At 38.5% G+C, this 16,655-nt stretch overlaps 1 protein-coding gene across 2 annotated transcripts; it reads right to left on the reverse strand.

The window, feature by feature from the left end:
• Positions 1-980: 980 nt before the first annotated feature.
• LOC132787568 (box A-binding factor) lies at positions 981-9,436 on the reverse strand. 2 transcript variants are annotated; one of them, XM_060794697.1, is made up of 6 exons: positions 8,959-9,436; positions 4,218-4,597; positions 3,219-4,143; positions 2,655-3,138; positions 1,727-2,075; positions 981-1,656 (listed from the first exon to the last, which is right to left on the reverse strand). In XM_060794697.1, exons 1-6 carry the CDS (start codon positions 9,004-9,006, stop codon positions 1,560-1,562), a joined length of 2,283 nt encoding a protein of 760 aa, XP_060650680.1. In that variant the 5' UTR covers positions 9,007-9,436; the 3' UTR covers positions 981-1,559. The 2 variants fall into 2 exon arrangements, with proteins under 2 accessions (XP_060650680.1, XP_060650678.1); XM_060794695.1 differs by having other exon boundaries at positions 2,655-3,156; positions 8,959-9,435.
• Between the last annotated feature and the right edge of the window lie 7,219 nt (positions 9,437-16,655).

Here is a 16,655-nt window from a genome sequence, read left to right on the forward strand (position 1 = left end):
GGAGCGCCGGCCAGCGAATGCTAATAAAAGTGATCGTAAAACAAGTTTGCCTAATTGATCGAGCGTACGCCAAAAAATAAAGAAACAAATAAGTGTGCAACAGTTGGAATGGCATGGGCAAAGGAATACCCTGCAAAACATATTGCACATTCTTAATAAATATATTATTTAGAAATTTTCGGGTATTGAATAAAAAATGCAAATATTTCTATACTTTTTGAAAGACTATGAATTGTAATCCTAAATCTCAAATATTTGCTCATTTCGTTCCCCCTCCTATGTGATCTGACTTATTTCTACTGCTTGTATAGGGTATCAAACAACGACGACGAAGAAGCTACGGGCGAAAGAAAATCAGACAAAGGCAGCGGCTGGAACTGGAACTGGTACTGGAAGTGCAACTGAGGCCAATACAGGCGTTAATATTATAGCAAGCTTGCGCCTGCTGCTCCTACAGCAAGAGCAACGGCTTTAGCTATAGCTATAGCTACTCCAGCATTGGAATCGACCAAGAATTTTTGCCATACCATCGACGACAGATCAAAGGCAGCGACTCAAGGCGGTGGCGTTACTCGGCGGCGGCGTTGTGCGTCGGACAGGCTTTTAAGCGATGACACCAAATCGCTATTTAGACACTGGGTCCGGGTTTTGGGGTCCTCAACTTTAGCTGGGCAATGGGCATGGGGATGGGGATGGGCTCGAGCCTCGTTGGGCTTTTTTTAGGCTTCAGCTTCGCATTCGACTTCGTTGTCGTTGGCTTTTTACTTACTTGTTAAGATTTTATGGTCTGCCTTACGCTGTGGTCTCTGCGTGTATGTGTGTGGAGGTCATTAAAATTAATTTGGATCAATTTGGTTTGCTGCCAAATTGTTGACAATGAAATATAACAGGCTTGGCCCGCCAGGCGACACGTCTTCGAGCAGCCAGCCAGAGCCAGTCAACACTTGGTAGAGTCATCAAAGTCTTAAGTGTCTTGCGTTTACAACTTATTTATTTTTACTTTTATTTTTAATTTTATAAAAAGGACTTACAAATACAAAATCGTAGGCTTATTTATGGTTTTGTGATTTTTTTCGCTAAACTAACTCTAAAGCGGAATAATACATTAACTAAAAACAATACAATATACGATGTATGGTATGCATAAGTTTAATAGTATGTTATATAAACCTTTTGGCACAAATCATTTCAAATCATTTGTGGCACATTGGTTACTAAATAAGAAAAGGAAGACAAAACTTGAATAGCAAATGGTGAGTAAAAGTTTGATTTGAAGATTACAATAAATACAACTGAATTAATAAATAATAAGATATACAATTTAATAACCTACTGTAACTCGTTGAGAACAAGTAGAAAGTATTTGAAACTAGTTCACTTTATTTCTCTTTTGGCATCAAACTCACCACTTGCTTATTATATTCTTTCTGACTGGGATAAGGAATGTCTCTAGCTAAAAATACATGAATTATTTTACAATTGTAATATTTTGGCAAGGTTCTCTATAGAATACGTTGTTTACTTTACTTTAGTTTAGTTAAGCTTAGTTTTAGTTAAGTTCAGTTATTCGATGTGCGCTCTGGAAGTCCTGTTCTTGTGATGACGCTTGGAGTCAGTTCACTGTTGGAACTGCGACCACTCTCAATTGGCGGAACACTGTGAAAATAAATTAGACTTCCTTATAAACACTTGCTGTTGACTTAAAGTATATATAATGAATACTCACGACTGTGCTATCTGGCGATTTAGCGTGCTCGAGTTAGGCAGATGCGGTGATTGACTTTGTGCCGGGGGCTGTTGTTGCTGCTGCTGTTGTTGTTGTTGTTGGCTGTAGGGCGAGTGACTCTCGCTCGTCACATGATGACGAGACATATTCAGTGTGCCATCCGATGACGTGGGCACTGTCGCATTCAATGCAATCGATACCACACGCGTCCCTCCAGCTGGTCCAGTTGTGGTCATATCATGCAGCTCGGGACTAGCATTCTGTTGGCTATTCATCAATCCTGGAAGTGGCACCTGAGAGGGATACACCGCACCGCTGCCCACCATTAAGTTGACACCTTGTGACATACCTACAACGAGTGGAAATGTATCAGTTTGTAATTTAGCGAATATTTGAGTAATATTAAGAAGCGTGGAAGTATTATCTGACGGGAAACTTGATATATATAAATACTTAGAAATAATCATAATGTGTGGAAAACCACTAGATAGGTAATAAAATATATATATTACATAGTATAATGTATGTAGGCAGATAAACTAAATTAATGAAATAAGATCTAAAAAAATAATATGTATTTTACTAAGGTTATATTATATTTCATCAGGTTATAACGATTGTCTTATACTCTACCCAACAGATAATTATTTGATTGCCTACCATAAGTCAAATATTTTTTTTAACTGTTTATTTACTATTTCTATTTTTAGACCCTTCATTTAAATAAAAATATATTATATATTTACAATATTTGTTATAAAATTAGATTCTTTAATACTCAGCATTCCCTTTCATTCCTTTTCCCTTTGAATCTATTTATATAGCTCAATAAACTTTCACATCTATACAGGAATTATAATAATATAATCCATTTATATCATTATTACGGGTTATAATCCCTAATTCTTCACATTTTCAATGTACTTACTTGGCAGTGTCCGATGGGGAATGGGTCCTCCATTATTCTTTGGCTTGCGTTTGCGCTTCTGAATGCCCTCCTTCTTCATGGACAAAGGACGATTCATGTTGTGCAACTTAAAGTACAGACCACAGGCATTGCAGACAGGATTACCCTCGTTATTGCGCCGCCATAGCGTTGTCGAGTTCGTCTGGCAGTTGGCGCAGGTGACGCCGCTGCGCCGATTGTTGGGAGCTGCTGCAGCCTTTGGCTTCTGTCGTTGTGGCATGCGAGATGGCAGGACACGCCCATAGCTGGGACAGGCGGGACAGTACAAGTCGGAGCCCTTGCGCATGTATGGCGTCTGGCAGTTGTCGCACTTGAGCTCCTGCAGGCTGTGAGTCGGCGGCGATGCGGTGTTGGGGGCACCCAAGCTGGGATCAAAGCTGCTAATGCTGGTGGCTGGTGGCCAATGGGCTGTCGTCATATTGCTGGCCGGATAATCATCGATGACCTGCGTATGATAGTTCGTCTGCCGATTGGTCAGGGTATTAAGAAAGAGGTCGGGGGCATGTTGCGGACTGCTCTACTTACATATGACACACTCTGATACTCCGTACCGGCCGTAGTCCACAGTGCCGGATCGTTCACACTAGTGCTGTCCAAGAAGGAGATGGTTTGGTAGTTGCCCGCTGCAGTGGCTCTTATTGGATTCAAATTGGGATCCGTTTTAGTCAGGAATTGACCGGTGCCAGGCACACTGTAGACAGTGTTGCCTTGCTGCAACGTTGCCGCATAGTTGTTGCTGCTGAACGTCGAGTTGGGAGGAAAGGGCGCGTAGGCACTGCCCAGATCCGCATAGGTCTTGGCCTCATTCGCATGGACACTGGCATCCACCACAGGTGAATCGTAGTACAGGTTTCCACCAGCTGGCTCTGGCTCACCGCTGGCGGTGGTGAAGCGTCCATCTTCGGTCACATAGCGCACGCTGGGATTTTGACTGGCGGCTGCTGCGGCGGCGGCGGCAGCAGCTGCTGCAACTGCGGGATGTTGCTGATGATGCTGCTGCTTCTGATGCTGTTGTTGCTGTTGCTGCTGCTGCTGATGATGATGCTGCAGAGCAGCCTCACTAACCACAATAGCATCGGCATAGGGACCGCCATTGGGGGTGGGACATTGCTGCTGTTGCTGTTGCTGCTGTTGATGCTGGTGTTGTTGCTGCAGCTGCTGCGCTTGTGCCTCTCCAGGCACATCGCTCTTGTCGATGGTCTCCAGCTTAATGGCCGACACATCGTCGGCGCACAGTATTGCTCCCGAAGTATACGCGTAGTATGTGCCAGGAGGCGCACTCGCTGCCACCTGCTCGGCGACCTCGGCGGCGTTGCGTGGCGCCATCTGAATGTAGTGCGGTGATTGATGCGAGCTGCGCTGATACTCGATGTGCGTCTCAGGCGCGGAGTTGGAGCTGGCACTGCTGTTGTTGGTGCTGTGTTCGCCTTCGCGTGCCTCATTCAGTTCACTGCAAGTAAAGGGAAATAGCACAGAGTTTAGTTATGCTGGAGCTGGCTGCAATCCTCATCCTGGGCTACTTACAGCGTGCCAGCTGTGGTCAGAATGCGTCGCTGTTGGGTGCGTGGCACAACGACGTACTGCGTCTGCTGCTCGTCGCTCTCGCTGAGATTGGGCTGGCTGTTCGACTGCACTAGAACGCCAACGCCAACAGTTGTTGTTGGCTGCTGTTGTTGCTGCGATTGTTGCTGCTGCTGCTGTTGCTGTTGTTGCTGTTGCTGCTGCTGCTGCTCCTGTTGCTCCTCGAGTACTTGAGTCGCTTGTGGATCGTTGCCGTTGCTTGTCTCAATTTTTATTTTATCCAGCAATTGCAGCTGCTGTTTGCTCATCACTTGCTGTTGCAATTGTTGCTGTTGTTGCTGCTGCTGCTGTGCCTGTTGCTGCGGCGTCGCTTGCGCTTCCATCTGCAATGGACAAGACACAAATGATGAATGAGTGACCAGAATGTTGACAGCTTGTTGTCAAAAGTGTGGCTCCAGTTCCGGCCACACAATGCGAACTTGGCCTGCACCGGCTGCCTCTATTTCCGCCACACACAAAATGTCAACAATCGCAAAAAAAAAACGAAACCCAAACTCAAACCCAAACTGAATCTTCAAAAGTGCCGCCTCAGCGCAGCTCAGTTCAACTCGGCTCGACACAACTCGCAACTCAATTTGTCGCCTACAAAATCATAAAATACAACTTGCAGTACGACTTCGAGTTTCAGTTTCAGTTTGAGTTTGAGTTCTGTGCCCTGTGCCTCTTCCGCTCTGTTTGTACTGTCTGCCTCCTCCTCTATGTTTTGTTGTGCCAACATTGCCGCACACATTTTTCACTTTTTCCCAATTACAACAAATGCAACACGACTGTGTCTCACTTTTTCCGTACTATTTGCTCACAGAACTCTGTGTCTTTTGGCCGGAAATTAAAGTTAATCATTTCACGACAGTTTCGAAAAAAAATTTCAAATTTCGAAACAAAACAAACTATAAAAAAAAGAACTTCGTATTTTGTAAAGTCTTGTCTTTCTTACTTTATGACCTCATTTGTTGGGGGTGGCAGAGGCAAAGTTGTGTCAATATGCGATCGTCATCGTCACCTGATTCATGACGGTGCTCGAGGGTCTAACTGTGCTTAACTTCGAGTCCGCTCTTTACGAGTTCCATAAAACTTCAAAGCTTTTAGGTGGGTTTTTATGTCACTACAGGGAAAGCCCCAAGTACCATGAATACCAGTACTAATACTATATTACTTAGGAGTACGAGTACATTTTCAAGGCTGACTGCACATAAAACATTCATGCGAATAAAATAATTTTGTGTCGCAAGCTGTAATGTATGCGACTTAGGACTTGCAACCGTAAATACAATAAAGTTTATTACAGTTTAATTGCGTTGCTAACATTGAAGAAAGACACTTCTAATTTAAATTATTTAGCCATGCTCAAGTTTTCACTTTATTTGATCAAAAGTGAATAGTCAACGATTGCTCGCATAATTTTAGTACAATTAAAGTAATTTACTTTTTTATTGATTCATTGATAAATTTATTATAAATGTTAAAATCATTTAACAAGTTAATATTAAATAGCGTTTAATTTTATTTTTGGTATTTTTAAATTCTAAACACATACGCTTTCAATTTATTTCAGTATAAAATTCGGTGTAATATTGGTATTTATAATTTTACAAACAAATCTTACTCAACTGCAAGTTTTGTGAACTTGGAACCTTATTAAATACAAATAACATAATTCAAGCGAATTTTATTTTTATAAAGTTTTCTCATCATTTATTATAAACGAGGACGCCACATTTTATTTGACTTGCCCAAATTGATCGATATACCTGTAGGGGTATAAAAAAATTCCCTGCTTGCAAATGATTCATAGGAAGTGCCCAATCATAAGAGACAGTTGTCAGCTTTTGAGAAATGTGTATACAAATTGCAGCTTTAGGCAAACAAGCTTTAAGAGAAATGATTAATAAACAGTACTAAGCACTACAACTCAATTGCTAATAAACAAAATAAATTTTGGTTTTGCCGACGCAACTATTGAGTAGAAATATTGTTGAGATACTACACTGAGGCAAAGTTCAATGAATGTTCTGTGGAGATAATGTAATGTAAACGTGATTACTTATAATCTAGGATGTATGTATGATATGATACTGTATATGCTGTGGTTATACACGTGCCAATGTTTGTATTTGGTGTATGAAAAGTTTAGTTAAGATACTGCTGCCAAACGACAATATCTTATCCGTTTACTATCAGCATGCACAATCAGCTGCTGCTTTTGCTGCTGCTTTTGCTGCTGGGTAACTGAGAAAGGTCATGCTATCACTCCCCCCTCCTAGCACTCCGCAAGAGCAATTGGCTACGTCATCAATGGACTTGGACAGATAAAAGAAAGAATAACAAGAAAATATTACAATGAGTAGCTAAAGTTGGTCGGGTTTTGGCGTCATGTAAGAGGTATGCGATGAGTTACGAGCACACGAGTATTTACTTGGTTTTAGTCAAGAGACTTGTCATTGGGTGTGGATGCGTATTTATGAATGAAATCTGCGACAGACGACAGACGACATACGACACACCTACTACAGTCAATATACAATTGTTTTTTATCTATATAAACAAAAGATATTGGCTATACTCGTATGCATAATCGCAATACTTTTCGCTTTCGTTTCGTCTAGAACGTCGCCGTAGACAGCAAGTCAAGTCTAAGGCGCTGCGATTAGATTTGCTAGCTATCAATTTAATTAAGAGACGCCCTGTGATAGCAGTAAATAAATAAATAGACAGGAAAAAAAAATGTTGAGTTGATAAGATGGCAAAACAGCTGGCAGCTGCATTTACAACTCCATTAAAGTGCCATCATCAATTGAATGGCCCTAAGCCCTTTGACCCTTTGCAGCTTATCAGCCGTCAACGTTGCCAACTGTCAACTGGCGACGCGTGTCTAATAAAACTATCTCAGAGACTCGGAGTATCTAACCCATGGCTAGTCACTATCACAATCAATTGCAGCCGCCAGTGACGATGGCGTTGGCGATGCCAATGCCGCCGCCATTGACAAACTGTTAACTGGCTTCTCGATTGCGATTGGTTAACGTTGCAACTTCCGCTGCAGATTACGGAACGCCGCCACTCTGAGTGCAACCCCCATTCATACCTAAGGGTTGGCAATTATTTCATTCATAAAGAGCATTTCACTTCCACATTTTATGTGCTCATCCCTTGCGTGGTTGCAAGGGACCAAAAGTAAGGCGATAAGATTGACATAAATTTCACATTACCAAGCGTTACATTAGGTAAAAAAAAATTGACCTCTTCGCTATGAATGAAACAACAAATGCGCGTGCTGTGCAAGACTATATTTTCGAGTCCTGGCTCCTGAACCTTCTCGCTATACTCAGTAGTTATTTATTGATTGGGTATGCACTTTACAGCGAGTGGTGTATAAAAAACTAAGTTGTAGTCAAGAAAATCTAGTCATTATTGTTTATTTTCCTATTCTATGCAACTTTTTACCTCAATTACTTTATTATACTTAATTTAAAACATTTAAATTCCCTCGCTAGATCTCACTACAGGTCATCTGCTAGCCGATCACTCTCCACAATGCAACGATTGCTTGTTTTACTTTTAGGTATTTTAACGCCACCGCCGCAATATCGCTTTGGCTTCATAAAGATAAAACATCTTTCCACATTTTCAACTTTTTTAAGAGCATTTTTTTAGGGAAGAAAAAATGTCGCATTTGTTGATCCGGTGAGTCACTCATTATAAATCAAATGTGTCTTATCGCAACGTGACAATTGTCTCATACAGTCCCTACAACCAAAATGTAAAAAGGAACGAAAATCTGAAATCTGTTAACTGGCGCTGCTGTTTTTGACCTTGTTTTAAGCCAAGCAAAATGGCATTCAATTTGAAAAAAAACAAGCATAATTAATCATTAAATTTGGCTTTTAAATGCATACAGGTAAATAATTACTTAATACACACTATAAAGACGAACAATAATGGCAGCTACCTGAAAAGCATATCTTAAAAACGTACAAAGTATTCTCGGCTCATTAATAATATGCTGCTAACACTGACTGAACCGACATACGCACACTAATACAATTGAAAATACATATTTATGGCAATATCGTAAAAAACTTTATAGAGCCTAAACTTTATGTGGTGGCTCATCTGTAGCTTGTCTATTTAATGAACCGGTGTGACAAACCATTGGAAACTTTTTATGGCGCCTGTCCTCAGATCATTCCGAATTCAAATTCTAATAGCTCACGCCGTCTTGTTAAAATATCTCCAAGATTCCGATAACTGAACTTTGAAATGACATTTAGAATTTTATAACATTTTATGGAAGTCTGATTTTTATACGCAGTCGTTTAAAGGAAAGAGTTGAATGTGAAAGCAAGAATTGATATTTATTAAAAAGAATAAAAATAATATGCACAAGTTTTATTTCCATTTTGAAAAGCATTTTTTTTATTTAATTATATTTTTTAAGTGAATTGTTTCATTTATTTAAATTTTTTTGGGATTATATTTTTTAGTTATTTTGTTTAGTTTAAGCTAATGTTTTCAATTTATTCATTTAGTTAGTTGAATCATTTATAAGCTTGCACGCTTTAAAATGATAATAACTTTATTTCCTTTTTTCATTTTGAACTTTGAATCGAATAGTTTATTGTAGTTTTTTAACCGCCAATATTTGTTTCTATTATTTCTTGATAATGTTTACAATAATAATACGTACCTTCAGCTGCATCTTGATAGTGTCTAGTGCAACACTTTTGCAAACCATCAAAAAATGTTCGGGTAGTGTTGTTGTTCGGTTTTATCTAAGTTTTGTTTTTATCACTTGATTCTTTTGTTTTTCAAAAATTATCACAAACACTGGGAATATGTTGCTATTTGCCTTGTTTTGTTGTATGTATGTGCGGAAGACACTTGTTTTATCGGACGAATTGAAAAGCGCGCGCAAAGGAAACGACGATTGAAAGTTTTAGGAAATAGAAGAACATTTGGAAAATTCACTTAGCAATTGTTGAGCTTGGGCCAATTTGGTAGTGTGTTCTTTTGGCATCCGTCGAGCGTTTTCGTTGTTTCCCGCGCGGCATTTAATAATAATAATAAGTGCTATTTTTTTTCGAGACCAACTCGAGCCCGGGCTGATGTCGTCGACAACACCGACAACGACGATGGCACCAACACCAACACCGACAACGACAGCAGAGTTACCAATACCGATGTGTACATGGAACGCATTGCGGTCCCTGCCGCGTTTATCACCTTTTGCCTCAGCGCCCAATTATAAAACCCATACAGACGCAGTTTCTCCTCTCTCCGAAAGGTATTCGGTATATATATATATAGTATATAGCACCTTTGCGGTTGGGCCAATTTGCCTGTGTATCTGTGTGAGTTATGATTTATTTCTATGCTCTTCCAGCGCCCGCGCCCGTTTAACTATCCAGGTATTGGTTATCTTATCGCCAAAGATAAGCTTGCATTTGTATTTGTGTGCACACACTCTTCAGTGCGTGTAACGGTGTGTAGGTGTATGTGTGTGTGTGTGTGTGTGAATAGCAAACAACAACAGGCAGGCAACGTCGACAACGTTGCTGTGTTACTGTTGCTGTTGCCGTTTCAAGCGATAAGTATCTCTTAGATACAAATTGCGCATGCGTGCTCGGCTACATTCTGGTGGCCTCAAACCAAAATCAAAAGCCTCCCAACCACCAAACCAAGTCCAACTCCACGTACACCTCCATCTCCATTGCCTCCTCCCCCATGACTAGCACACAGTCTATTCGATTCTATTGCACAGGCCCCGAGCTCAGCTATTTGTCGATTGTGCAATTTAGCTTGGCGCATTTTCTAATTGCGCCCATAAAACACTTTTTTTTCTGGCAAACTAATAAACAGCGCCAACAACACAGCGCTAGTCAACGCTTGGCTCACTTCACAATGGGTCTGGCATCAAAGCTACAACACATTACACCACTCCACCTGTCCATCTGTCCATCTGGCCCAGAGTCCCCCAGCTCTTTAGATACTATATATGGAGGCCTCGATACGTGTGGGCAACTTTGTTCCACTTCATAAGTGTCTCAAGTGTTGTAACTAATGAAAATTATTAACAACAATAACAACGCTGTATGTCTGGCATATTTGAGCGCAATTCGAGTACAGACAACAAACAAACAATCCACGTGGTCGAGGATCAGGCAGGTGTTCCACACATACATTCATCATTGCAAAACTCAAGCATTTGAGTTACCTGTACCCAAAATGGGAAATCCACTTGAGCTGAATATTGCTTTATTTTTAGACTTTTGCTAAAGATATATGAAAGAAAGATGAAAATTCAATAAAACACTATATAATTTATGAGAGCATGATGTACATTTAATTTAAAGAAAAGTAAACTGATTTATAGTTGAATTTATTATTGGAAGTTTAATACAGTGATTTTTACATTTTAGGTTTCAGTTATAGTAGAGTTCATAGTATAGAATTAAATTGAATTAATTTATAACATTTATGGATACTATATTATTATAATTATTTTTATTTTTTTATATTTTTAGATTTTTACTGCGCGGTATTTTATTTTTATTTTATTTAATTTAAATTTAAGTTTTTTAAGCATGAGACGAGAAATCTTTTAAATAGAAATGTAAAGCGGTCGAAATTGAAACATATTTAACTTATACTACAAATGGTTTTAATTGTCATTTAATTACATATAATTAAAAGAAATAAAAATAGTAAATTTGACAAGAAAAAAAGTTACCATCACTTTTTCCTTTTAAGATGTTCGTCTTGTCTGTGTGTAAGCTCACAAGCATATTTGACGAGACAGAAATCATAAATTCTTTATAGTTACAGCCATAAAGTAAGCAGATATATGACGGTCATTAACATACACAGCATTATTGCAGGCGCTTGGACGCCGCTTGCTCGGTTGGGCATAAATCAAATTCAATGAAAATGAAAAATAACCTGGCCAAGTTGTTTCAGATATCGCTGCTGCAATTACTTGCAACTTTCTTTTGGCCCACACGAGTCCGACTCCGAGTACGTGAAGTACTTACTATACACACAGTGAGTATGGATTCTATTAGCATGTATAAAGGCAGATAAATTTAATTGTTTGGACTTGTTGGATACATAAATCATGCTGGCAAATCTTAAAAGCACTGCAAAAAACAAAAGTATCTAATAGCTGTTTGCCTGTTTAAAGTAGCCACAGTCGAGAGCGCATTTGAGATAGGTGGCTGGGAAGGTGTCACAAAATATCATCGAAGTGATTAATAACAAATGCAAACTGAAACTCAAAAAGCTGACAGCCCAACTCAGTTGCTTCCACCTCCTCCCTCGCCCATTCAGTGACCAGTGACAGCTCTGACATTGTTACAAATGGCGCAACATGAATTCAACATTACGATTAAGTTGGGAGAGGTGAAGAATTAACATCGAGTGGCGCTCTAGTCTGTGGTGCTCTCAATCAGAGTCCCAGACTGGCTTGTCCATGGGTAAGTCGTGCAATTAATACCCACAGTTGATGGCAGAAGCCGCCTAGCTTAAGATACTTTAAGGTGAAACAAAACAAAAATTTATGGCCATAAGGCACAAGTCTTAGCTGTCGGCACAAACTAAGGAATTTATGGCGTTCGATGCTTCCACCGGGGGGTTTCTGGCCAACACTCGTATAAGTACATATATATAATTATATAGAGGCGTTCATATCATTCCTGGAATCACACTCTTATACCCTTCAACTTGTCCATGCAATTTCAAGTGCTGCGCCACACAACGCAAAATGAAAACGAAATCAAACTCAACTCAAAACAACAAACACAACCGAATCGAAACGAAACGAAACGAATTCAACTGAAAATAACGCAACTTAACTGAACTGAACTGAGTTATCAGCACTTCTGGGCTGGTTGACAGTATCGCCGATCAGTTAAAGTTAAAGCAATGACTTTACGAAATTTAATTTATAAATTCTATATTGTACGGCAATAACAATTGCTTGACTTCTATTTTTTGTTTCGTTTCGTTTCATTTCGATTCGTTTTGTTTTCTTTTCCCTCTTTTTGACGGTCGCCTTGACGTCTGATAAAGAACTTTAAGAAAATTAAACGCCAAAAGGCGCGCCTTAGTTTTAATTACTTACTTATAAATGGGAACAACAAATACCGCATTTATATACTTCTTCTTTTTTTCATTAAATCCCATCCTATTCACCAGCAACCACCAACAAACAACCACCAATAATAGCCACGGCATTATGGCGTGGTTCAATCAAATTAAAATGAAAATTTTCTAATGGCTTCATTGTTTTTGTTGTGGTTGTTTTTGTTTTCTTTCTTCTCTGTTTTGGGCGAAAGCAAATTGAGTTCAACTTATTTCTATTAACCTGCTGTGCTCCCAGCCCATAAATCATCCATGGCACGCAATGAAAACAACTCCAGCTACCGTTCATTTTGAGTCCCCATTGGACGTCATTGAGTGGCATGCAACTTGGACATGTTGTATGAGTTATGAAAATGTATCTATGGAACAAGTACTTGGAAGTGAAAGAGTTATCTTTGGGCAGCCAGACTAAATGCAATAAAACACACACATTATATATGACTTGCTAGCTTACACATAAATAATCAATATTATGAAGGGAAGCGATATGTTTTCATCTAGAATAATGATGGCAGAATTCCAGAGAAATGCAACTATCTTCTAAAGCAATATAAATGCAATACAAAGTATAAAGTTTGTTCAAAAGATATTAATATTTTATTCAAATATTTTTTATTTAAATAGTAAATGCATTTTATAGGATTTAAGTGTAAGTAAGACTTGTATGAAAAAACAATAATTCATTTTTAAAAATAAGTACATATTTTATTAATTTAAAATAATTTTTACCTAAACAGTTATATGTTTCGTATATCAATCTTACAAATAGAATAAATATTCTTACAAAATCTTTTAAATGTAGATTGTTTTGAAGACTCAAACCGTTTCAATGTTTAATGTTACATTATAATTGAAATTCAATCTAAGATATAAGATGTTTAATACAATTATCACAGTGATTGCCTAATCGACTCATTAGCAGCTTATTACAAAAGTTAAAATAGGCATGAAATAGTGGAACAATCTAAAAATAGTTTATAGCAAGTAAGAAGATAAGCTAACAATTTTATGGTTCGAGAGAAGTATGAATAATATGCATAATAATCTGCAATGCACAAAGATTACTCATACGCACTGTCTTATTGAGGATAGTGAGCAGACTAAGAAACTGCAATATCAGTTGAGGTCCACTCTGTAAGTCGTTTAAAAATTTGCATACATATACGAAAACATTACTAATAACATTGTGTATAGAATGACAACATCCCTCCTGCTTGGTAACTTCATTTGTTGGCTGCTAGCCTTCTTCATACGTATACTCACCTTTGTTTACTAACCAATATGGCCAGACATGACTCATTATAATAACTGACAATCCATAATAATCCATTGTTCTTGTTGTTGGCCTTTGTATTCGCATGACCAAGCCGAAGGTTCAACATAACAACGGCAACAGCAACAGTAACAGCAACGACAACCACGATGGCAACAGCAACGGCAACGGCAAGAGCAAACGGCAATGGCAACAACAGCGAAGCCATTAACAATCATGGCTACTGGCGATGGGGTTGAAAGGGGCTTCTGTTGTGGATTGGCTGAAACAGCAACAGACACTCGAAAATATGCCGAACATTATTAATTATCATTGAGAAATTCAAACAGAAAAGTGACAAAAAAAAAATGGTGTTTTATTATTATTTTTTCTTTGTTATTTTTTTATTTTGTGACACGATCAAATTTATAGAACAACACTCGTAATATTCCACTTCACTTGCTGATAATTGACGCACATGAATTTTGATTTCCAAACAGATTTCGTTTTTGGTTTTTTTTCTGTTTTTTGGCAATAAACTAGAGGATTGAGTTGAAGATGTGACATACACTTTTCCGCGTAACCAGAGGAAGTGTCAGAGACGTGTATGGAAACTTTGTTGGTTACCCCCCCAAATGGTATATTGTGCACAACTGATTGTTCCTATCAACAAAGTGATTTTTCCTATCGTCGTCGCATATAATACACATATATATATATATATGTATATATAACAAACATATCGAATATCTGAGAATAGATAGTGGCCTTAGATAAGTTAACGTATCTTAACAGAGATTTCGAGCACAAACACTATCAAACACACACTCGCACACACGGATACACAACTATAGGCAACAAGCCCTCCAAATGTGTAAGAATACCTTGGAGAGAGAGCGAGCGAGAGTGAATCGGAGTCAGAGTTAGAGAGGAGACAGCTGCTCCTTAACCTACTCCAATCGGAGTCTATAGGCACCTCAATATGCGCAGCGATAACTCGTCCATATCTGCAGCAGGCTGTGTAAACATCTAGGGCACAAATGGGCCATACTTCATTTGCTTAACCGATAATGCCCGGAACAAGTTGGGGACCGACCCACCGACCGAGCGGCCGGTGTGACGTTGCCAATTTCTTTGGTGACCTAGCTAGATAAAAGTATCTAATCTTGGCTTTTCAGCAATACAACAAATACCCATGCCCAGATATGCCTCTGTATTTATAAGATAATGAAGATTTGCTATCAATTTTGTTTCTGTTGTTGTTGTTGTTGCTGCTGCCGGATAGGATATCGGTATCAGTTTTGGGGTATCTGTTGGGCTTCCCCAAGCACCTGGGGTCTGGTCTCCGTCTGCTTGCGGTCTGGCATTGGACTCGGTCTCGTTCTCGGTCTGCTCATGGGCAATGGGCATGGCCATGTGCATGGGTCTGATTCTTAATGTGCTTCTGTTTCTTTCTGGGTTCAGTTTCAGTTTCCACCAGTGCCGTCGCCTGTTGCTCTGTATCAGTATATCAGTGTTTGAACTGATAATGTCCCAAGATAATAAGCGATAATAATTTGAATTTTTCAGTAATTCCTTAAGTTTGGACGCACAACGGCATGGAATCTAATCACAGTTGGTGAGTGTAACTGGGATTTTCAACATGGAAACATTGTTATTTTCGAAACGCGCTCGCAGCATATTCTCAAAAACCAATTGAAATAATAGTATAACAATAACAAACGAGGAAAATTTTCAAGCATGCAGGATATAAATTCAAATCAATACCAAGTGCCAGTTAATAAGATATACAGTGATTCATTATTGCAATGAAACCAGTTGCAAATTAATACAATTTGTGAATTCCCCAAAAAAAATTCTTAAGTTATTATCGAAAAAGTAAAACAAGTACATAATATTGAAATGTGTTGATAATGCAGATAATATCATAAATATGCAACCGCTTAAAGTATTATTTGCATAATAAGTGAACCTTTTAAATGATTCATATCTTAATGGTTTTCTCTTCAATTTAATGCCGATGACAATGTGTTAAATAATTATGCCCACTTAAAGTTATTTATTTTATTTGAAATTGCAAATGAAATGGTTTTTTAAAAAGTTCAAATTACCAAAAAGAAAAGGGAGAAAAAATAACAACAATTTCTCACTCTTCAAGTGGCACTTGAAATTGCAAATAACAGTGTTTTAGACCTGAACAATCTCTCTTTTTTTTGTATTCAGATTAGATAGTAAGACGTTTTAATTAAAACGATTTTCAGAGCTAAGGAAAGTGCAAAGTATAAAGTTCAAATTACTCTGAGTGATATTCCGATATGAATATATCATTTAAAGCTACATCTTTCAATTTTATATCCAATTAATTTAACGTCACTTTCTTGCCAATATTTCAATACACGTGGAGCTATCTATAATTGAAGCAGTCTACTCCGATAGTCTGCTCAAATATACCCTGTAAAGTTTAATAGTTACTTTTCCAAGAAGTAATGCTTCATTATTTAAAAATATGTCAAACAGACTTAAAGTACTTCATTGAATTTTATTAAATAGCTAAGTTGGAATTGTGTTTAATAAATGACTAATGAGTTTGCAATAACACTGCATTCCTTGTTGCACATTCCACAAAATAAAGTAGGGAATGTTGCCGAGGTTCTGATGATGAGACTATCGCTTATTCATCAATGATATATATTCATTCAAGAGCTCTTAAGACATGTAATAAACTTAAAGGGAAATCCTGTCATAACTACAAAATATTGTTGATTGCACAAATTTCAGCATATTCAGCGACTTCCTGGTGATTTTTCTGTAGAAGGAATGGAAACCATACAATATTGTGCATGTCGAAAGTCTGTCTTCAAAGTTTAAATTGCCAAGACGGGGCTTCCACTCATTTGTTGGTGACAAGCCCGTGTCTACACATTTTCATTTGTGTTGATGTGATGTGTGCTGCGCCTCTTGCCTCTTGTCTTTTGCCGCATGCCTCGCTGTCA

This window comes from Drosophila nasuta, chromosome 2R (genome assembly GCF_023558535.2).
Source record: "Drosophila nasuta strain 15112-1781.00 chromosome 2R, ASM2355853v1, whole genome shotgun sequence".
NCBI lineage: Eukaryota > Metazoa > Arthropoda > Insecta > Diptera > Drosophilidae > Drosophila > Drosophila nasuta.

Excerpts from the sequence above, each read along its gene's own strand:
- LOC132787568 (XM_060794695.1), bottom strand. The coding sequence starts at position 9,006 with ATGGTTTGCAAAAGTGTTGCACTAGACACTATCAAGATGCAGCTGAAG. Across the intron at positions 3,157-3,218 it reads AGTATCAGAGTGTGTCATAT|ACGAACTATCATACGCAGGT; the intron begins GTAAGTAGAGCA and ends ACCAATCGGCAG. Across the intron at positions 1,657-1,726 it reads AATCGCCAGATAGCACAGTC|TGTTCCGCCAATTGAGAGTG; the intron begins GTGAGTATTCAT and ends TTATTTTCACAG.